The following is a 23,933-nucleotide window of genomic DNA, read 5'->3' on the forward strand; positions in this document are numbered from 1 at the left end:
CAGAGGGGTGATGGAACTGCTGGGAATGATTTCCTTCTGCCTCCAGACTGCAGCTCTGCTCTGCACAGGGATGATTTATTCCACACACCCTTTCTCCCCAGCCTGGTGACGCTGAGCAGACCCTGGTGTGCCGGGGGATGGGGATGTTGGTGTCCATGGAACAGCTCGTTGGGAGTGAAGGTTGTGAATAGTTGGTCAGAACAGCAGTGGCTAGTTAGCCCTGTGCCTTGGGCTGGTGGGGGGCTGGATATCAGCCTGGATGGGTGAGAAGAATTTTTTATGCCTGGCCTCTGAAATGAAAGTGAAATATTGAACAGAGTCTGTTTTGGAGCTGTTGGTATCGAATTCATGTGGCTACTGGTTCTTCTGGATTGGTAATAATGCTATAATTTATGTGACATTTTAAATGTGCAGCTCAGTGTTTGGGTGACTGAGATTTTTGTGTTTGTTTCACCCACTCTGATGAACAGAGACTGTGCTGGTACCCGGTACCTTCATGGGACCAGTTCCTCCCTGCTCTGTTTTCATGAACCCTCGAGTGCACCATGGTTGTGCTGCCCAAATCTGCAGAACAGTCACTGGTGTCTTCCTATCCAGGGAAGAGCACCTTGGTCACTTGATAATGCAGCGGTGGGAGAGCCCTCGTGCTGGTCTGTCAGGGATGCCCCTCTGGGCCGGGCCCCAGGACTCCCTTGGGGACGATTCTGGGCAGCAGCAGAACGGCCCTGCCGGGGTAGCCGCTGCCCCCGCGCCGCCTCCCGGAGCTGGGAGTTTAAAATAAAATCTGTATATTGGATTTCTGCTGTGGGTGCTTTACATTATAGATCAAGCAGGATGATTTTGTCTCAGCTTTATTTAGAGCTACATATTGCTAATGCAAAAAGGTATCAATTAAGTAAAACCCTTCTGCTGATGCTGTGCACAGCCCGGGTTGCTGCTGGCTGTGCTGCACATTTGCTGTTCCCCAGAAAAGCAATCCAGAAATGAAGTGTTTGTTTCTTTTTAAGGGGCTTTTGACTAAATTCTTTAATTTCACTGGCTGTCAAGGTAATGTTAAGTAAAATAGGTTTGAACTGCTGTAGTTTTTGTGTACTGGACTAGATGTCAGAAACCTTTGCCATCACTGGAAATTCTGTCACTCTGGATTTACTATCTGTTTCCCACAGCTGAATTCCTGAGCAGTGTGATTTAACACCTTGGCTCTCCATCAACCGGGCCTGGCATTTATTTGAATGCATTACACCACTGGTTTCCATAAACTATTTTACAATTGTTTCATATAAATGACTGTTTATTTCTACAAAAACCATCTGTATTTCTGTGGAGAGCGGCAGATAACTGTGTGTAAAATTCGGTAATGTCACAACAGTGCAAGTTAAGGAAAAACAGATTGGGCTAAAAAAAACCTTTCATGCTTGTGTATAATGTTAAAAGTTTGTTTTCACTATTTAAATATCTTTATTTATTAACCAGTATTTGCATTTGTAATGATAAAATCTTTATTCCACTTCAGAGGTGTTGAGGGGCTTTGGGGATTTTTAGCAGATAAACAGATTTAAGATGTCCTCGCAGCAGCAGGATTGGAGATGTAAACATTCTGCTCTGCAGCCAGTTCCTCTCACACTGTTTACATATTTTCTGTTGTTTTATTGTCATTGCCAAGCACACAATGGAATCCTGCCCCTTCTGTCAAGTTCTAAGAAAACTCCCTCAGAAGGAGGCCGGAGCCCTCTCCCTGTTCCCGCTTTCTCTGCTCTCCGCAGTGGATTCATCCCGCTCCTCCCTCAGCCCTTTTCCTTTATGGTCCAGTGCTCATCCCCTGGCCCAGGGGCCGTGTCCAGCATCCATGGGAAGCCAGGGTTCCCCCAAGCCTCCCCAGGGGGACGAGGAGCTGCCTCGGTTTCCCTCCTCCCAGCCAGCACCCAAGGAGCCTCCACACTGAGCTATTTTAATTCCTCCATCTGCTGCCCATGTGCTGGCAGAGGGAACACTGGAATCCAGCAGTCTTACACTTAGCACGACTGATACTTTCTGACAGACTATTTGAAATGATAGAAATACATAAATCTCCTCTTTTTTATGACCTTGTAATAGCTGCAACATATTTCCAGCAAATATTTTCTATAGCAATAATAAAAAAGCGATAACAAAAAAATAAATATAAATATAGTTTAAACTCAAGCAGAATCGTGTTTTCAAAGCCCAGGGATGGAACAGCAAGGCAATAAATCACAAATCCTTGTGAAAGGAGGGACTTGAAATGGAAAGTCCCACAGACATCAGTGTTAAGTGTTTATCAACAGGGGGTTTTTGACTGCTCTCCTGTCTTCTGCCTGTGGATAGTGCTCAGGCACAGCTCAGTTCCCTCTTGCTTGTTCCCTCCTGCATAGCATCTCTCACCGTGGCTGTTTGGCTGTGGCTGCCTAACTGTCCACATTTCTGATTTTTTCTTTCTTATTTTCTGTGTTAATTTTTCTTTTCCTTTGTTATTTCCTTTGCCTAGAGCAGCTGTGGCTGCCCCACCCCTGGAAGTGTCCAAGGTTGAACAGGAGCAACCTGGGACAGTGGAAGGTGTCCCTGCCATGGCAGGGGAAGGGACGAGCTTTAAGGTTCCTTTCTGCCCCGAACCGTTCTGTGATTCCGTGGTTCTTGCAAAGCCCTGCGAGCAGCAGCAGAGCCTGAGGTGTGCTGGAGGTCAGGAGTGGAGATGCTGCACCATGACCCGATGTTTGATGTGTTGCTGGCACCCGCTGCTCTCGGCTGTGGGTGGTGGCAGGGGTTTGTGGAAGGAGTTCAAGGACAGACCGGTTTGCCGGGGCTTTCTCACCAGCAAACGGTGAGACTGGAACGGGAACCCCTAGCAAGGAGCAAAATTAATGGATGACATGTGAGCAAATGCAACTCACAGGGGCAAACACAGGCATGGCTGTGGCAGAGCAGGCTCCAGCACTGTGAGCAGGCTGTGAGGGAGCCAGAGACCATCTGAATGGGATGGTGGGTTTTCCATGGCATGCTTAGATTTCCAAAAAAGATTTGACAAAGGCTCATAAAGCAATTAAGCTGTCACAGGATGAGAAGGAGGATCCTCACATGGATTAATAATTGATTAAAAGACAGGAAACAAAGAATAGGAATAATGGCCCTCAGTGATTAGTAACTAGGTTACTGGTGGAGCTCCAGTGGAACTGGTGGAACCTGCATTGTTCGTTAATGTGGGGCATGGAAAGGATGTGAATGCTGATGTGACAAAATGTGCTGTTGATACAAAAGAGGTAAGAATAGTGCAAATAAAAGCTGTCTGTGAAGCACTGCAGAGGTATCCACAGTGCTGAGTGACAGGACAATAAAATGAGAGAGGGAATTCAGTGTCAATGAGTACAAAATAATATACATGGTGAAAAGCAACTGTAACTATATGTGTACAATGATGGGCTCTAATTACCTTCCATCAGTCAGGAAAAGTATCCGGCGTCATCACGGGTAGTCCTCTGAACACTTCAGCTCCTTGTAGGAGCAGGCAGAAAGACAAATGGAACAACAGGAATTGGGTCCATAAATCCCTACATACCCACATCTTAATTGCTATATTTTGTCTCAAAAAAGAGAAATGAAGAGATGCAGAAAGGGATGAGTGTGGAAATGGATCAGGCACGTGAAAAGAGGAGCAGATGCTGAGGAGGGTAGGGCTTTTCTAGTGTGGAAAAGGCACAACTGGGTACGAGAGGTGTCTGTGAAGTGCAGGTGGTGGGGACAGGGAGTTGGGAAGGGTTTATCCTGGTAGTTCAGAGACAGGAGCTGCTCGCCCCAAACACTGGGGTGGCAATGGCTCGTTGGAACAAAAGGAATTATTTTCCTCACACAGCGTAATAAATTCAGGAGGTAAATGTCATGGAAATGGGAAATTCAAAAGTGTTTTGGACAAAAGCATGGACTGTAAAGGGAGCAGAAACAGCTGACAGAAAGCACAGGTGAAACTGGGGTGTTGGTGAGAATTATGGGAGCTCTTGAAGGTGAAGAGAGGGATACACAGGGGCAGGGATGTGTTTTGTTGCAGAGACTAACTCTGTAAAATATAGGCTCAGTTTTCAACCATTTGGGGTTTTTTGTTGATACTGGTCTTTTTAGTTTAGGCTTGACAAGTCCGCAAACATTAAATATTCTTTCTATAATCCTTATTTCACCCTAGTAACTAGTTTGGAGATGGAGAGGGGTTTGGTGGGGGTTTTGTTTAAAGCCTGGTTCCCTGTTGCAGTGTTAGTATTGTTTATTGTGCAGATTCACCCCTGACCGTGGCATTCTTCATTGCTATTGAAAGTTAATGGGGGAAAAATTGCATTCCAAACATTTGAACCCATAGTAGCCATGGCTGAACTTAGTTGATCTCTGGTGATCGGTTCAATTTAGTTACGATTTTTAGCCATTAGGCTGGGGCTGAATGATGGTGATTTGGTTGAGGCCAAATGTCTGCAGAAAATTGGCTGTTTGATAAGAGCCCTGTTATCAGAGGGGGATACTTTCTCATTTACATTTAGATGAGTATTGATTATTTATTTACTCAGAGAAGTGAGATTCGTTCCCAATCTTATCTCTCTAGTCTCTGCTTGTCAGCAGAAAGAGAGAGAGAGCTCCTGACAACAGCCCAAGATAACAGCACTTTGTAGTGGAGATAAAAGTTGGAATGGGCCTTTTTCTAGTCTTGACTGAAAGGATAAGTTTTAAAAATTAGAACTGATGGGTCATGCTTTCAAAAGCCCTTTCTGAAAGCTTTGCAGCTTAAATGGCAACAGAATTGGTTTGTTGGTATGCGGGTGGCCGTTCCCTCTGCAAGGGGGACGCTTAATTTGATTACAGGGTGGGATTCTTCCCAGGCACCTTTGTGTGCTCATGGGGAAGCTGTGGGTCTTGGGGTCTGCTGCCTTGTATTTAATTCCTGATGAACATTCCTGTCTCTAAAGGGGTGTCTTGAAATAGCCAAGTGGGTATTTGTGGGCAGAATCCATGGGGAGAGTGGTTCAGCAGGGATTTAGATGGAAGGGATGTGTGTGATGGAGGATCACCCACAGGAAGGGTGTGGAGCCCTGGGAGTTGCCATCAGCAGGAGAGCTTGGCTTGGGGCACTGGCCAGGACAGTCCATGCCAGGATTTTGAAGGTTTCTTTTACACTGAACATTTGCATGAGATTACAGAAATCTATAAAATCCATCTTTGGTATTGCCACTTGAAATTTTGTTGAAATTCACAGCGCAGGATTCCATTAGGAGACCATTAAATTATCCAATATTCCTACTACAGTGACATCATTTGAACTTGTGAGAGAAGCCTGGTAGTAAAACTCCTCCACAGACTCAGCCTAACGTTCTTCATCTGTTGGGAAGCAGAGGTCGTGTAAATGTGGACAGATATTTAAAGCATAATTGAAGAGTAGATACTCTCTAAAAATCCATTTACACTTTTTTATTAATTTCTCTGTATTTTCTGTTTTTAAGGAGTTATCCGTAGGGCAGCTTGACCTGGTTCCTGCTCTGGAGCTTTATTTCCCTGCTTTATTAGCAGAGTTAATACAGGCTTGACACAAACTGGGTAAAACAATTTACCTGATCATGGAATTCTCAAGCTGCTCCAGATAAAAACGATCCTTTGCCACTGGAGGGTGTGTTGAGGGGTGTGATCCCTGATGGCTCTCCACAGGGTTCAGCTGCATGGGGGCTGTTTCTGATATGGCTGATGCCGTTTTTGGGGTGGATCCAGCTGGTGGAATCGGATCCACACGGAGGGACGGTGAACCCTGCCTGCATTTAACCTTTCATCATGTCAGGGTTTGCCCCCATTGAGCAGGGGTTTGGGACCAGGTACCAACACCGCAGATGTTCAGATGGGAGCCAGCAGTTCCCCTGGATGCAGATTGGGAATCTCTGGGAGGTGCTTGGGATGAACAAAGCCATTGGGTTTTGCTGTCACTGGCCTGTTCTTAAACCTACACCAGATTTTAAATCCAAATTTATTTACTGCTTTGAGATTTGTTTCAGTATATTTTGCTTCTGCCTAACAAGCAGGCCTCTGTTTATTTAATTTATTTTAAATTTAAATTGTTAATCACATTTTCAGTAGCTGGGAGAGGAGCAGTGATGGTGCTGGATCTGTTTGCCTTTCTTTGTGCTGCACTGAGACGTCTCTGCCGCTTTTCGAGCGCGGTTTGCGCTGCAGATGCTTTGGCAGCTCCACGTGCCATCACTGGGCAGGGTGGGAGCTGCTGGGGCTCCTCCTGTGTCCTGCAAAAAGCCTGGCACTGTATCTGCTCTGAGTGGCATTGGGAATACGAGGAGTCTGTAATGCTCCACTCGGGGAGGGAACGCGCCTGGGCCAAGCAGGGAGTGCTTCACGTGGCTTTGGGGAGATAGAATGAGAAGCTGTAATTGAAATTCTGCTGTAGTAAATTTAAAATTAATTGGCTAACAAATTCCATTCCTTAGGCGTGCCATCGGAGGCTGAAAGACTTAATTTTTTAATATATTTTAAATATTTCATCATATATGCTCTTAATTCAAAGTCAGCAAACAGTCAGAAATCTTTTAAGTAGAGGGAATAGATTTCGTTATTTCAGTTCCAGGTTTTTTGTTACTTTGAGACTTGGTTAAAGGTTTGACTCACTTAAGATTTTTTGGGTGTCTGTTTAGGTTATTTTACTGGATTATATGGAAAATACACAGCTGAGAACTTGGTGTGCACTTCAGCTCTCAAGTGTGAGCAGGAGTGGAGTCAGTGTGCTGCTGCAGGGTGGAGCAAGGACAGGCGGGCACTGGCCCCCACCAGCTCCTGCCCTTGGAAGGGGCTTTTCTTCGTCGGGATCCCGCCTGGAGCTTGGTGCACTTGGGATCCCCCCACCCAGCCAGGGCCTCTCCTGACCACTGTCAGGACAGCAGGGCTACAGCTGGCTCGTGGGGCTTCACCTGGAATTGGATCAGTTTGTCCTGGTTTTGTTCCAGTTAAGGCATGTAGTTTAAAGATCCATTCAATGAAAAGATTTTTGTTTTAATGGCCTGGTTTTGTAAAAACAATTTTTGATACATTTTCTGTAGTTGTAAAACACCTTTTTAAGTGGTATTGTCCTTACTTCAGGGATTTGGCTGGGGAGAAAAGAAGTTGGCACCTGAACCTTCAAGATCTACTGTTAAAATGTGAAAATAATTCATTCAAAGCAGCAGTATCTGTCCCTCTGCGTGATGCAGCTCAGTGGTAATAGTGCACAGAACTCTGGAGAAAGCTAAAATCCACCTCTCGGTGACCTGCCTGCTCCATGCAGCCTGGAGCTGTGGCTGATGCCAGGCCCCCGTGGCACATGGTCCCAGCCCAGCCGGGGAAGCAGCGCCGGTCACTGCTGGCGCGTGAGAGCAGCTGAGCCCTGCCCGGCTGCACGTGTGGGTTTCACCACAAAATGCAGTTCATAAGGAAGGGCTGATTTCCTTCCCAGGTATTTCCCAGTGCTCTGTGCAGGTGAGAGGAATAGGCAGCAGCGAGCAAACACAGGGGGCTTCTCCACTCTGGAAAGATGCCCAGAAAATCCCCCCTGGGTGTACACCAAGGTCTGAGCAGGCATTTCCCACACCAGGCCATACTCCTGCCCCGTAGCATGGGCAGGGGGTTTGGTACAGGCTCATCTGGTATAGGAACAACGTGGGAGTGTTGGACAGGGGTTTGTCAGGTCACACCGGGGACAGCTGAAGACAATGGGAATGTTTTGTTTCCTTCCACACCATCCTCCAGCTTCTGACAGGGCCCTTCCCTTTGGCAAGGGGCTTTGAGACATCGACACCCACCTGCTGTGCTCCTGGGCTGCAAGTAACCTCGTGTTAGTTGAACGTGCTAAGCCATCACTTTGTTAGAAAACAGATGATTTTACAAGTTACTTTATGTTTCAGGTCCTCAGTATCGGCTGGAGAAGCAGAGTGAACCTAATGTCCCAGTAGATTTAGACTGTACCTTGGAGAGCCAGAGCACTTTGGAATTCTGCCTTGTCCGGGAGAACAGTATGTTTCCCCTTTTCACTTTTGCTCTTGTAAACTGCTTAAACTCACATAAGTTATGTATTTTGGAACACAAGCTGTACTGTCTGGGCAAGTACATTTTGACGAGACTCTCTGTCCCGAGGCACTTCTCCCTGGTGCCAAAACAATATTCCAGAGGGAAATGATGGATTTCATACCTTTAGTAAATAGTCTGCATCCTGTTTATCACTTCATGATTAATCTTTTGCTGTTAAACTCTGCTCTGTAAAGTTAAGACCAACCCTGAAAAACACGAAATATGAACCTGTCTGTGTTGCAGACATTGCTCAGTGAGTCAAGGGGTTGGTCTGCAGGGTGTTGTGCCATGTCAATGTGGCTGTCAGAGGCACTGGGGTTTTCTAATACAATTTAAAGTAATTAGCCATGCAGAAATAACTAAAGCAGTTTGATGATTTTTGAAGTGCCAGACAAATAATCTTCTCTCCTGCTCTGCTCAAATATTTTTATTCTATTACTGTTTTAATGATCCTAATATTTATTTCCTGATTTATTTCTTCACATGAAACAATATGAAATTTTAAAAAAAGACATACAACACTGATTTGTGTTTGTTCCCCATGGCATTTTGGTCCATTCTTCATTCTTTACAACAGCTCTCAGTTTTGGTGTTCTTTCATTCCATTTTGTGTAAAAATGTTGATTGTACTAATGGTAAAACCGGTCAGTCCTGGTCTCAGCCAAGAACGCTGCACACAGCCATAGTAAGAGCCTGCTTCAGGTAGTGGAAGAGTTTTTTCTTTCTGTGCAAAGGTTAAACCTTTCAGTTGATGCTTTTTGGCCATAGCAACTGTACCTTATCCCAGAGTGGCAGCAGAGCATCCCCAAATCATTCCTGGCTCCAGCCTCTGCTCTGTTCAGGGAATAGCAGAAGTGAGACACAGCACCAGGAGCTCCCAGTGCTGCTGGGGCTGAGATTAACACCCACAGCTTGGGCTGCTGCTCTCCTTAGGGTGGGACTTGCTCCCAAAATATTCCTGGTGCTCCTGGTTCATTTCTTCATAAAATGGTTCTGAGAATCTGTAGGAGAGACCTTGGCCAGAGGGAGCAGGGGGGCTGTGCTGAGGAAATGGAGCAATTCTGACCTCACTAATCGAGTTGTGCTCTTCCACAAGCCAGAATTCCTCGACGTCTGCATCCCACCTATTACTTTTGTATCGATTTTTAATCTATGAAATGATGCACACTAGTCATACTTCCATGGGTTTTGCTTGTGATTTAAAATAACGTTTTTTTTAACCTGGGCTCTGTAATTAAAAGAATACTGCAGATACTGCATTTTTAATGTATTTTCATCATCTGTGGAGGAATCCAGGCTGTGGCCTGTAGCTGTATATCCTGCAGGTCTTTGCTCTTGTGGGTGCCTGGGTTCAGGTTGCACCATTACTTAAAGAGTAAATCTGTTGGAAGTTTCTAAGTGGTGTATCAGGAGGCAGTCAGTCAGCTCTGCTCCAGGAGAGCCTCAGGAGCCTTGGCTCAAAGTAAATGTCAGTCACAGTGTTGTGGGGACACTTTTCCCTTCTCCTGAAGTCCTTGTGCTGCACTGCTCCCCTTCCCTCCCCGCCAGAGCACACCAAAGCAAGCCCTACTCCTCCACAGAGCACTGGAGAGGTGTGGGATGGATCCCTGAGGCCACCAGGTCCAAATTCCCCTAACTGGGGAGCACTGCTGCCCTCATTTAGCACAGCAATGGTGCCCATCTAGGAGCACGATCTGGAGCCCTGCTCGGGGGGGATTCCCATGGCAGGGTGATCCTGCACTGTCCCTGCTCGGGGCTGTGTGTTGGCCCTCCAGGACAGTACAGTTTGTGAGATCAGCCACAATTCCTGCCTTGTGCAGAGCCTGGCTGCCCCTTGCACGGTCAGGAAGTGGATTTTGGGGTGCTTAGGAGCTATCTTTTGGCATGACATTAGAATAGAAATATTGACAGTTTTGCACTATTAATAAAATAATGGCTTGTCAATCCTATCATCAAACTGAAATACTCACTTTGTGCATTCTGTCTTGATTTGAAATACTTTTAGCTTTGATATGCCAGTCAGAAAAAACTCTGTTGTAACAGCTATTACTTGTAAATGTGCTCTTCATAGTCTCATAGTGATTTATAAATATATATCTGGATGATGCCAAGCATCTGCTGGGAGAAGAGCAGCCACATTCCTTTGGGCAAAGAGAAAGTTTATATTTCAGAGTATTAAATGAAACAAAAACTTTCCATTATTAAGAAATATGTATGGAGAAATCCCCTTTCCATCCAGCATTTACTAATAGCATTCAAGCTAATAAACTGCTTCCAGTGTGCAGAACTTTTAACTTGCACAAAGATTTATCTTTAAACTGAAAGCTGCACTTTGTAATGTGGAATGCCTTTATGTGTGGTAGCAAGCCGTTCATGGCTAATTTAGTTTTATTCTTGCCATCTTATTTCTGGAAAGTTCCTCTTTCTCATTTTATCATTAGATAGTAATTAGTATTCAAGGGAAATTGGTCTTAATATATTAAAATTGGTTTAGTGCCTTTAGACCTATAGCAAAGCCAATGTCTTATTGGAAAATGTAATTGGGGACTCTGTGTATGTAATTAATTGTATTGCAATTAAGAACTTTCATTAAGCAATATTCTAGTACATTAAAGTAATAAGGGACATTTTTGCAGTGCAGTTAACTTTGTATTTTGTTGTTTTATCGAGGAAATGCAGGTTCACTTGCTCTTGAATAGGCTGCATATGACATTTCAGTATTGTGGTATTCCTAATGTGTCATTTTTATCTGTCCCCCGCTGCTGGCAGGGGTCCCTGTCAGAGGAGGCTCCTGGTTTAGCTTCTGCCTTGTTTCCAGCTCATGGATCTGGTGCTGTTGTTCCATTGCCGTTGGTCTCATTTGAAAATCAGGATTTTCAGTGAGGAGGTTGGCCCGAGTGACCGATCTCACTCTGCTTCACAGGGATTCAGGCCTGTCCTGGGGGCTGTGTGGGCAGCCCAGGGTCCGCTGGAGGGGTCAGTTCTGCTGTGTCACGGCTCCTGTCCCAGCACAGGGTGCCATTGTGACCACACACTATGGGGACAGGGTTGTGAGGACATCCCATTGGTTTCCAGCACGGAGGAGGGCCCTGGCTGGCTCTCAGCAGCAGGGCAGCAGTGCCACTGCCATCCTCCTGCTTCCCTTCCAGGCACCGCCACACCACAGTCTCTCAAGATGCTTCTAAGTGCACCAAAAAGTTTGACATATCTCAGTGTATCTTTGGAGTAGTGCAGCATGAGGGTTTGACATGATACATTATGATAATCCATAGTATAGAGACATTAACACAGGGGTCTGTGACAAAATGCATTGTAATGTCTCGGAAGGAGCCATTACAATTTATCTTGTCATTCTGGAGCATGGAGTGGTTGCAGTGTTAAGATGGCTCTGCATAAATTCACATGGAGACTGTTTAATTTGATTTTTGGAATCCTTTCAAATCGAATGGCACAGCCCCATTTGTAACTTAACCCTTTGGTGTCCCCCTTCCCCAAAGGAAGGTCCGTGGTGCGTGGGGAGGGCAGCATTGGGAAAGCTGTGGTGAAAGCCTGTGACATGGGAATCTCCTGCTTTATGCTCTCCATGTGGTTTTGGACTCATTTAACAGCAGGTGCTCACGGTGGTGTAGTGTTGAGGCCACTCCAACAGTACAAGTCTCAAGCAAAATTAATACTGAAAAATCTAACAAGTTGGTAACTGCTTTGCTGGAGCTTTAAGATCTGTACTAAAACTCCATCATCTCATCTTCCCATTATTAAAATTTCAGCAAAATATAAAGTTTTCATTAATCTCCTGCAGCAAATTTAGTTCTCTGAACTGGCAGTTGGTTCAGCTTTTAGGACTACATTAGCCAAGATATTAAACAAAATGTGTCATTCCTCAGGATCTCCTGTAAGAAGCTAAATCAGTTTTCAAACGTATTTATGCCACTTTATCTACCAGCATCTGAATGATCATTTCGAGCTGAGGTGCTTTATTAGCAGCTGGCATCGAAATTACTCTGTGCAATTATATATCACATTATAGTAATGTTGAAATTGGTGTTAATCCAACGTCATAAAATGTAAAAAATCTTTAAAGTGTGTTATATTTTTTCAGTAATTGGCGTTTTGGCTTAATGAGTTGTTGCCTTTTATAAAGGCAGTACCTGCAGTGGTAATGAGAATACTAATCAGTAAATAAGTGCAGCTTCACATCAATGTGCCCAGGGTGCTGCCGGCACACGGGAGATCTCTACTGGTGCTGGCATCAAGGGTGGCACCTCTGGGGACAGACACCTCTGGGCCCACCTCTGGGTGGACTTCTGGGCAACTCTGGCCCCCTCCCTGGGCTCCTTCCTGGGTGACAGGCAGTGGGTGCCCAGCAGGGTCCCCCCACTCAGCCCTTGGGATACCTGCGGTCCAGGGCTCCCTCGTGCTGCCCAGGAACTGGCCACTGGGATGGTGTGCTGCTCTTCCTGCGGCCACAAAGGTCTGTCATCGTGGCCTCAGTGCCTTAGTGACTGACCTGGGGTGGAGGATGGAATTTCCTCCTCCCAGAGACACTCCCTGAGCATTTAGGTTCCTCAGCCAGCTCCCCATGGCGGTACTGCCGCGCCGGCTGAGTGTGTGCCCTGTGCCAAACCTCTCCTTCAGGACTCTGGCCTTGTTTTGCAGGTTCAAGAGGAGAAGAGGTCTCGGAGGAGGATCCCCAGATCGATATTGCCACAGTCCAGGACATGCTCAGCAGCCACCATTACAAGTCCTTCAAAGTCAGCATGATCCACCGGCTGCGGTTCACCACGGATGTGCAGTTAGGTAAATCAATCCGTGCCGTGGCACGGAGCAGAAAGGAGCAGCTCAGACCTTTGGCTGTCACTAACAGCTGCCTGGCCATCTCAGGCCATTCTGAAGCAATCATTTTCACCTTGGTCCATTTTCTCGTGGAGCATTTGAAAGTGTTACTGGCATTTCAGCAGTTAAAAGTATTGCTTTCTGTTGAAAATACTTCAGTATTTTTATTATCCCCAATCAGTTGCACATGTTGCCTCTGAACGAAGGCCATTATTTAATGACCTCGTCTCTTTTTTTCAGTCTAGGCTTCCTAATGGAAAGCTTCTTGCCAACTGTTTTGTTATTTTTAAATGAGGCTTTGCAAAATTGGGAATTGCTGGGTTTTTCCTTTTCTGAGACTGAAAGATTTTTAACGACCTAGTGGAAATTTGAGGTGGAGCAAAATAAACGAGCATTCTCTAAAGGTTTTATATTGTCCTTATTGGCTCACTGAATGCTTTTGAAAACCCGAAGGCCAAGGACTGACAGAATCCTGAATTATAAAAGCCCCATTACTGTTTTAAAATGATTGAATGGCTTTTTATCTTTGTGTTTAAATTGTGAAAATTTGATTAATGATGCATTGGTAGGTGACCTGTGACATTCCTGCAAATACTTCCATAAAGAAATGATTCAGCAGTAAGATATTAAGTGCCATAATGTTTGCAAAATACATTTATTCTGTAGAATTCAGTAGAATTGTTAAACTGTACCAACTCCTGTATTACTGTCACTACAGTCTCTTCATTCTTCCATCCTGAAGCACATGTAAGAATACATGTCTGTAAAATTCTCATGGAAGAGGCTTTTTTGGTTTATTTTGAGCTGTCTAGTTAAGGCAGGATTTATCTGCTGGTGCAGGAGCAGGGCAGTGCTGGGCATGTTGGCTGTGTTTGAACAAACTCTCGGGGTGTGATAGTTTGCTTCCAGTGAAGTTTGACTCACTGTATCTGGAAAGTGTCAGAAATGAGAGCTTGAAAAGGTCATGACAGATCACTAAAGATAAATGGTTAAGGGAGAAGAGCTGTTAAATGAAACAAATGGCTTAACTTGTGCAGCAGTGGAGGAGCTGACCCTGCCCAGTGCTGTAAGGACCATAAAATTTCCCTTTTATAACAATCTGTGAACTTGCGTGATTTTGATGGCAGTGCGCTGACAATGGGGTTTTATAATCTAATTATTTTTTAAAAATCAAAGAAAACCTCAGTAGGGTGTTCAAACCATGAGCAATTGTAGAAAATCAAAATCTTTCGATAAAGTCAAAGTTGCTGGGTTTTATCCTGAATTTTTTAAAGATATCAAAGGAGCAGCACTGGTAAAATAAGGGCTGAGGGGCTGTTTGGGTTTGGGCTATGAGTGTTACATGTTACCTGTGAGTGACAGACTGCTTCTTCCTCCCTGAAATGGAAAAAACGGGGGCTAGTTTTTTGTCTTCAGTCATAGTAACTGGTCTGGGAGCTGTTCTCCAGCAGTTTGATGATGGCCAGTTGCAAAGACTTTTCTGTGCAGCCTTTTTGTGCCATCAGTTCTGTGTAGCAGCCACAGCAAAGCAAGTGTTTCTCGAGGACCCCAAGAATCCCGTGCCATTGCTTTGCTCCTTGTTGGCAGATCAATGGTGTCGGTGGCTGTGCAGGAGCAGATTGCACTTTTTGAAATGTTTTAGCTGCTTTGAGGCCTGATCATTGAATTTGAGACAAGGTTTATGAAAAATTCGGGAGTAAATTTGATTGTCTGTGCATTGTGCATAGCTCTGTAGTAAAAGGTGAAATGTGGATGGCCATGGGAGGAGTGCCCAGCCCTCTGAGTGATGGGGTTATTGCATTTAAGGTGGCAGTTTAAGGTCTGGGGTTTGTGTTTCAGCCCATATTGCAGGGTAATGCACACACAGCAGCACTCTGAGCAGTTTTACAAAGGCTGTATCGTGTTGTGGAGGAATAAGACACATTTACTTGTGTATTACATTAGCAGAACTAACAGGAGCATATTGTCTGGGAAAACAACTGCTGGCAAGTATTTCAGAAGGGGGGGGCAATTGCAGACCACAACAAAGGGAGCAAGAACAGAACAGTGTTACTGGACTGGCATTTCTTTTGACAAAATGAATGAATTTAAAAAATAGTAGAAGCAGCATTTTTACTTAGGTTTTGAGTATGAGTGATTCGTGCTGCGAGACAGAGACTGCAGAAGCCACAGACACAATACTGTTTTGATTTTAGGTTTCAACACATCCAGATTGTGAGAACAATAACACAAAAAAGACAACATTCTTTGTCAATGTGCTCTCTGGATGTGGGTTAGCTTGAGCCAGCGATGTCGAGATACAGAAATAATGGATGAAGTATACAGCAACAATTTGCAGATAAAAATAATAGAAGTTAAAGTGTATTTTACATGATAAAAAAAAGATGAAAGAGGAGGAAGTCTGTTCCATCTGAGATGGTTACAAAATGGTGAAGTAGCCTCTGCTGAGAAGATTGATGCAATGGGGAGTGACCTTGGCTTGGAGCAGGAGCTGGTGATGTATGTATGAGCATCTCGCTGCTAAATGGACCCAGATTTGTAGCACTAATATACATGGAAGCCCAGAACCAAACTCAGGATGGCAATAAATCAACAGCCACTTTGGGTGTCATTTCTGGTTTATATTCCACTATTGTTCTATCACTTTAATTCATGTCACTATCATCTGTTCATCTGGAACAGTTTTATATAATTTTCCAGTGGAGTTACCTGACAAATCCTATCAAATTAACAAGGTGCATTAACAGTATTGACTGACTGTGAATTCTGAAGTTGCAGGACCAAATACTGAAATTTTCCTGAGGATATTTTTAGGGGTGATGCTCTTAGAGGAAGGGATGGGGAACAGCCCTCGCACACAAAGAATTTGCACTTTTATTTTTAGAACTTCCTTTGACTTTTTTTTAGTGAGAAAATAAGACTTTGTATCATCAGCTTCCATATTTTCCTTAAACTACAGCAAATACCATTTGGAATAAAGAACCATTACAGTGAAATACCAACACCGATTTTACATAATCTATCCAAAATTAAATCACAGACCAAAATGGGCTCCAGATACAGCCTCATCCTACTCAAATTAGTGAGTTCCAGCAGCCTGGATGTTAATTGGTATCTTGATACAATGTTTAATTGCAGTGTGATCTCTCTGATGTGACGTGTGTGTAATGGCAGAGCGCATTGTTGGGTTAACGGGGTGTTCCCATAACCCGCGGGGTGGGCAAGGCCGACCTGGGCTTGGGGCAGGGGCTGCAGGCAGACCCCCCCCCAGGCTCCTGCCTCCTTGGCTTTGGAGTTGCCAAGGATGTGGTTTTCAAATTCAGACATTCTGTCGATATCTCATGAGCTTCACCCTGTAACTCATGGCTGAAGACACATCACTGTTTTTAAGGCTCTGCACACCTAGATGTTAAAAGCTGCCTGGGAAGTTTGTTCAGCTGCGTCAACAGCTGCTGAACTGGTTCCAGCAGGATGCTTCTTGCCCTCTGCCACTGGTGTGGCCTCACCTTGAGTACTGTGTGCAGTTTTTGGCACCACAACATAAAAAAGACATTAAGCCATTAGAGAGCATCAAAAGGAGGCCACGAGGATGGAGAAGGGTCTGGAGGGGAAGTCTTACGAGCAGCAGATGAGGGCACTTTGTTTGGAGAAGAAAAGACTGGGGTCAGACCTCATTGTCAACTTCAGCATCCTCACGAGGGGAAGCAGAGGGGCAGGTACCAATCTCTGCTCTTGTGACCAGTGGCAGGACCCAAGGAAGCGGCTGAAGCTGTCAGGGGACATTTAGGTTGGATATCAGGAAGAGGGTTTTCACCCAGAGCAGGGTTGGGCTCTGGAACAGGCTCCCCTGGGAAGTGAGCACAGCATCAAGCCTGCCTGGGTTCAAGAGGCTCTCAGGTACAGGGGGGATTCTTGGGATGTCCTGTGCAGGGCCAGGAGTTGGACTCAATGATCCTGATGGGTCCCTTCCAACCCAGCATATTCTGAGCCTCTGGTTCTGTTATTCTGTGATTCTATGTGTGCTGTACAGCAGATGGAGTGGGGCTGGTGGTGATAGTGTCTATTACACAGAGCAGTGGTGACTGCAGAACCAGCACTATCTCCTATAAATCTCGCAGCTCGTGTAGCTGCTGCTTCCAGAAGAGCTCTGTATGCATTTAGAATAATTTTTTCTGTGATATTTCTTTCTTTTGGTATGCTTATGTGGGAGAATAAAATGCAGATTATCAATGCAGTTTGATAACCATTTGCTTCTGGTTTCAAAAGCTGCCATGCTTTCAGAAAGCCCAGAAGGGCAATATACCTTCAGCCCATTTAAGATTTATAAAGTGTGTCAAACGGCTGATATGAAATCGGTTAAACAGATCACTGTTGTGGCTCTCTATTCTTTCTCATCTCAGGTATTTCTGGAGACAAGGTAGAGATAGACCCTGTTACTAATCAGAAGGCCAGCACTAAGTTTTGGATTAAGCAGAAGCCCATTTCAATCGATTCTGAACTCCTCTGTGCCTGTGACCTTGCGGAAGAAAAAAGCCCAAGTGAGTAGTCCTTTTTATTTATGTTCTCTCTTCTCTGCCTCCCTGGATGTGCTCGATGTCCAAAGAATTATTGCTACCATGTCCTTTTCTTTCTATAGGTGTATTTTATTCATTACAGGATGTTTTTAATCTGACTCAATTCTGTTATAGAGAACACAGCATAAACAGACACACATTTTACGAGTGTCCTTTGATGCTGCTCTCAGCTAATGGCATCACTCAGTGTTTCTTGCCCACTGTCACACCAAGGGAACACTGGCTCTGCCCAGCTGTCTCCAGCCCTGCAGCAGAGCCAGCAAATCCATGATTCAACATAATTGCAATTTTTTCAACTTTTTAGCTTTCAGACTTGTTTTAAATATCTTTGGTGCAACTGAGGATCTCAGACATACAGTAAGTGTCAGCTCAGTCTGAATTTGCCTCAGCCATGGCTGCAGGGTCACTGGGATGGAAGGTGCCACTCTGGGCATTCTGTTCCATAGTGGTGGCCGGGCCAGGACGGCGGTGACAGCCAGGTTTGGGGACAGGCTGGACATCCCAGCTCAGTCATCACCCAAAGGTCAGAGCTGGCTCTGTAGAGTGCAATAAAAAGGAAGGGCTTCTGCTTGTTGTGTCAGTAGAGTAATGAGAGTTTCTATCTGGAAAATTTGTTTTAAAAAGCGCAGGATGGGCCCTGGGGAAATTGGGCAATGGCTCCCAGTGGGGCCAAAATGGAACTGTCTACTATCAAAAAGTGACTGCAGTTCAAAAGCTCAGATGGATTTTACTGCACTTGTGCCTCTGCAGGGTAGTGAGATGCTGGTATTAAGTACTTATCTGCAAGGTGACAGAGAGGGAGAATTATGTGATACATATTTACAGAGGTAATGATCTGTTGAATTCTCTTGGAAGAGTAAATTTATGGCTGCCACAGATTTTATCAGCAATTATTGAACTATATCTTTCTCCCCTTCATTACCCCTTCCTACTCCATGTTCTTCGTCTAGTCATTGTCTTCTGTCTCTCCATCAAGATTTCATGGTCCTTGGGTAGGCACGACCCCAAGGAGAAGCTTCCCCAGTGACCTGGTAGTCTGAAACTCGTGAGGATTTTGTGTACAGTGCCGGGGGCAGTTTGTGCTGGTAAACCCTGTCACACCTCTGCACTGCGGCCACATTTCACTGCAAATGCAAACATTTGAGGGGATAAAGTGGTGCCCACAAAATGAGGCTGTATTTGAAGAGTCGGATTGAAATCTGAGGTTTCCACTGCTGTCAACACACCAGGGCACAATCCCTGGACACCTCAGACCCCGTCCTGCCAGGATGGGGCTCTCCAGCCCCAGAGGCAGCACCTGCTGCTGTGGGAAATTGTGTTTGTACCCAAATCCTGCCAACCCAGGAATTTCAACCCCCAGAGAGAGCCCAGGTGCAGGAGGGCAGTACCTGCACATGGGGACCACTGAGTGAAGAGTCACGGTGGCTTTGGAGAGGACACTGACAGGTTGTGACCAAGGCAACCATTACAGCACTGAGGGGTTTATTTGCTCATTGTCATGTGAACATCTTAAACTTCTCCTACTAAATAATGGCTTAGCACAGTTCCAGAAGGAGAAAATACTTCCTCCTGAAACTGCTGACCTTTTCCCAACTCACTAAAGATGTTCCAAAAGTCATTATTTTAGGCCAGCAGAAAAGACTTTTAGTGTGACATCTCAGAATGATGCATTTTGGGGAACTGAACAGCAGATCAGTATCTCTTGAATTTTAAATGGAAAAAAGTTATTTTAGCAGCATAAAGGAATGAAACTCACTGTATTTCACAAGTTTTGTCTGTGATTTTTATCAGCACAGTGATGTATGTTTGTAGCAGAGTTTACATCAAAAATTATTCCCGGATCTTTCTTGAATGAATTATTGCAAAGAAAGGCTGAGTACAGATAAGGTCTTTGAGTTCTGCAATATATTTTGTTTTCATGTTTTTATCTCTTGTAACACAAACATGCTCCATCTGCTCTTTCAGAAGTGCTGTGCTTGTCCCGTTGCGCCGGGCTCTGGGTTTGGGGCTGCCTTCCCTCCCCAGGCACCGCAGTGGGGTTGGAACCCAGCTGAGCTCCGCTTTGCTGGGCTGGACTCTTGTAGTTCTGAAGAGGTGAAGGGTTTGCACCAGCCTCCAAATGTGACCCTACTTTTTAGTAAGGGCCAGGGGCATTGGGGATAGAGGTTGCGTGCTGGGAGCAGCGTGAGGGTGCAGTGGAGTCTCGTACACGTGTTCCTTAGGTCTCTCTGAACTCGGTCGTGCAACGAAGCTTTAGTGGCACTTGTGTGGGTGTGAAAGGACTCAACAGCTTCAGAGCTGACGTGGTGGGAATATTGATGGACAGCTCGGAGCTGTTCTGGACAGGCTGAGTTTTCCTGTGCTGTGAGTTCACAGAACTCGGAGCTGCCTGCACTGAGGACAGAAAATGAAAACAGAAAGCTCTGGCATCTCATTTGCCATTAGTGGGGGGATTGTAGGCAGGGACGGCTGATGATTTTTGTTTGCCCTTGTAGTAGCCCTGGGTCAGAATTTGAAGTTTTATTTGTAAATTAAATCAGACTCCCTGGATTTAGACTGAGGGAAGAGGTAATGGCCCTGCTGGCTTGCTCCGATGACATTAGAAACTGACAACACCGGGCACGAACATCTTCTTTAAATCAGGTTCAGCCTGATTATCAGGAGAGATTCTGAATGTTTTGAGTCTTGAAAGGAAGCATCCTATCATGGAGAAATAAGATTTAAGCCTTAATAAAGTAGTTGTCATTTTTATAGCTGAAAAGAGCTTTGTATCTCAATTAAGTGTACATAATATAAAGTCTTAAGGAAGCAACATAATATGTTTAATACAATTATATCCCTTTGCAATAGTGTAATTTAAAGGAAATCTGATTCTGGTAATGTCTCTTACATTACTTGGACAGGGGAGAAACTTCAGTGTCACTGCCCGCTGCCCATGTGCAGTGCTCTGTGGCCCGAGTGGCCGTGGCGGATGCCCAGGGCTGCCGGGCACTGGCTGAGCCCAGGGCAGCCCCACGGGGCCACCACGCCTGATGGGCCAGGCACCTGCCCTGAGGTTCTCCCAGGCATCTGTGCTTTTATACGAGCTGCAGAAATTGGATTTGTTTGATAATTTACTTGAAACACTGAAGCAGCATTCTCTGTGATCCCTTATCTGCCTTTTTTTTGTTTCCATAAAGCAGAGACATCTCAGTTGCTATGTCAAAATACCCTCAGTATGAAGGTAAGTCTAAACAAAGGTGTTCCGTAGGTCACAGAGTACATGGGTAACTTCAGTTTGTAATTTAATTGCCCGCTTTGCACCCTGCAGCTGAAGATTTCCTTTAAATTCTGATTCCATTGTTGCACTGGGGCTTAACAGAGTGTTAACCTGGTAATAGGCACAGGGCCTCCCCATTATATGTCTCGCTATCGAGCGGTTCTGCATGACTAGTTAAAAAAGATGGCAAGAAGATTAATGAAAGCTGCGAGTACAGAAGGGGGGCAGGTACCTCGGTAAGACTTCCAGCGAGGAGATATTAGAGCTGAACCAGAGCTTGGCTTTTTCTTTATCCCGTGACCTTTGAACCTGCCTTACTGTCGAGAGCTGCCAGCCGAGCCGACGTTTTGATTGATGTTGCTACACGAGTCAGTCTTTCCCATTGAATTCCACATCTGCACGAAAATAGCTTTTCCAGCAGTATTCACCCTGGCTGTAAGTGATAGCCAGAGTGATGCCTGAACCCCCTTTATGTAGTTTTCATTTAAAGCTAAAGGTATTTGATGTTTTAATTCAGTGTCCAGTTCCTCCCGATTATGCACATTGGGTAATACTAATTTAACGAATTTGTTGTTGGGTTGTGGGAGGGCTGAAAATACCCAGAAAATGTTGGGAAGGTGTTGGGTTCCTGCTGCTCTGGGAGTTTAAATAGAGCCATTGCAGGTTCGCTCAGAGCCTGCAGTGGGGCCAGAGCAGAGGCGGTGTGTGCTCTGCAAATGGTGCACAAAATATCACGTGCTGGTTCCTGATATCGCTGCTCCCACAGCGGAGCGCGAAGTAACACAGTAAAATTCCTACTCAATAGGAGACTAATCACAGGTTCTAATTCTAATCCAAACTTCAGGTTGGAGTGGAAGGAATGTCCAAGCGTGGAACAGAAGGGATGAGGCCGCCCGTGGCCACGCTGTGCGGGCAGGGGGTGCCTGGGGGACGGCAGCGGGCGCAGATGGCCGTGGCTGTGCCGACGGCTCCGTGTGCCCTGGTGGGCTCGGGCTGCGCCAGGCTGGGGCAGCACTCAGCAGGATGTGTCCCACCAGAGAAGGGCCTGGCAGGGAGGGGTCTGCGGAGGGACAGGAGCGGGTCGGGGACGGCGTCGCTGGAGCGGCTCCTGCCGCAGCCGGGGCTGCGCTGATTAACTGCGTCCCCCTTGAACAGCCTCTCCATAAAAGTTCTCCTGAGCGCAATCAGGAGCGCGCATTGCCTCATCCTTTTAACAAATCTGTTTTGTAGCCCTATTAAAAGGGGTCTTCATCTATCCTGTCAAAGCTATTCTGCTGGGGTTTTTTAGTTTAATTACACTATCCAATTAAAACTCCTCGCTGCATTTTGATTCGCCTCTCCTCGGGCCTGAGTGGATGTGACATTTACAAGGCTCGCCTCTCCGGCAGACAATGCGTGATTGATGAGGTGCAGACGCAGTGGAGGAGCCGATTGCCATGTGGAAACACTGCATTTTGATTTATTTATCTTTTTCCCAAACAAGGTTGCTGGTGAGGAGGTTTTGGGCAACCCCGAGTTGCACCTCAATTTTCAGCATTTTTGCGAAAATTTTCATTAGTGTTCTGCCTTTGATAATAATTTGAAGAGGAAACAAAAGGCTTTGGGGGGAAAAAAATCCAGATGTGTGAATAGTTACCACAATTTGACACAAAAGTGGGTGTGTGCTGCACTTTAATTGCTGCTGCCTGAGACAACGGGGCAAGCCAGCCAGACCACAGCTGGTTTTTTTTTCCATAACAGTCTTATCGTTTGTTCCCACCTAAGTACTGCCCTGGTTTGAGGAGATCCACCCTGGGTTCGTGGTGGGCAGCCCAAACCCATCAGTGACTCCACTGCTATCAGTGGGGTGAGGATTTCATCCAGAACTGACTGCCCTCGCTGCCTCTAAACTATGCACCTCTGGGATAAATATCACTGGCATGAAATGGGATTAACCCCAGCTGTACACGCAGGTCCACATCCCCGTTCTGTCTGTCCCTAGCCAAGCCCGGGGCCGTATCTGGACAATCCAACTGCGGCCATGGTGCAACTTGTGTCATCCCCTACGAAGTTTCTTCGTTACCAGAGGGTGTCAGGAAGGGTGTTGGGTGTTTTTGGTGGTAATGCAACTCTTGCAGCTTTATAGGCCCTTCAGGCCCTTCTCCAGGGTCACAGCATCATTTCTGAGGTATCACAAGTAGATTTCAGACAGCTGAGCCCCTCCCCAGTGCTTTTGGGTGAAATGCAGCAGTGGTCGGAGAGCAGAGGCTCCCCCATCTCGTGCAGGGTTTGAAGGAAATGTATCTTTGTACAAAGGTATTGCTGGTGCGTATTTTATTATCCTCCTTCCTTACCTTTCACTGGTGTGTTTCCAATCCTTTTTCATCCTTTGTGGGCCCATGAGAAGAGATTTCAGGGTTTGAGCCTGTTGAGGTCACAGCTTCTGAAGCAGTGAGAAGCAGTGATGTCAAACAATGTCCATAAGTGCTTTGTTCTTCAGAGAGTCCTTCTCCAGCTATTTATTCCACTAATAACTCTTAATTGTTGACTTCTGCCTTATGGCCCTGTAATGACAAAGCAATCATCAAGGTATATTGAAAAATTAACATAAATTTGCATTTCCCAGTGTTTGTTTGTTTTCTGCTTTGTCCAATTAATGAATATTCTTTTAATCCTCTGTCTAATTAGTGACTTAATTCCCTGCATTCTGTTTAAAGAGCAGGGTTGGCAGACAGAGGATTTGGGTAAGGGCTGAATTGGGAAGTGGGAGGGAAAGAAGAAAAACTTTCTAGTTTTGGCAGATTCAGTAAAAAAATTATCTTTTCTTGATAAAAAATTATCTTGTTTTCCAGGCAAAAAATGTGGGTTTTAGACTTTGATAAAAAGAGCTTATTACTTCGATTATAGTGATTATTTTTTTACCTGTATCAGGTGCAGTGTGGGGCCCACCAAGGGTTTGGATGTTTTCCCAAGATTGCAGGAATTAGCACAAGATTGACTGTTACCCGTATAAGCACATTATGGTCAGTAATTCTGGAGCTGTAATTCCATAGGGTTCCTCACTGCTATGTGTAAACATGGGGACATGGAGAAGTTGGGGGCTGAGGTGCAGGGTGGAGGTTGCACCAGGAGTTTCAGCAGCCCTCAGAAGGGTGAGGAGACCCAAGAGCTGTGGCACTGCAGGGCCTCTTCCCTCGCCTCATTGGCAG

At 45.4% G+C, this 23,933-nt stretch overlaps 1 protein-coding gene across 3 annotated transcripts in view; it reads left to right on the forward strand.

Moving 5' to 3' along the window:
- MAPKAP1 (MAPK associated protein 1) overlaps positions 1-23,933 on the forward strand; it is an 83,968-nt gene that overhangs the window by 54,937 nt on the left and 5,098 nt on the right. For 2 of the 3 annotated variants that reach the window (XM_039561732.1, XM_039561733.1), the window contains exons 8-10: positions 7,917-8,024; positions 12,736-12,876; positions 17,313-17,450. In XM_039561732.1, coding sequence (XP_039417666.1) covers positions 7,917-8,024; positions 12,736-12,876; positions 17,313-17,450 — 387 coding nt within the window. The remainder of the gene's footprint in view (positions 1-7,916; positions 8,025-12,735; positions 12,877-17,312; positions 17,451-23,933) is intronic. The other variant, XM_039561734.1, reaches the window with a different exon arrangement.

Source organism: Corvus cornix, chromosome 17, assembly GCF_000738735.6.
Source record: "Corvus cornix cornix isolate S_Up_H32 chromosome 17, ASM73873v5, whole genome shotgun sequence".
NCBI lineage: Eukaryota > Metazoa > Chordata > Aves > Passeriformes > Corvidae > Corvus > Corvus cornix.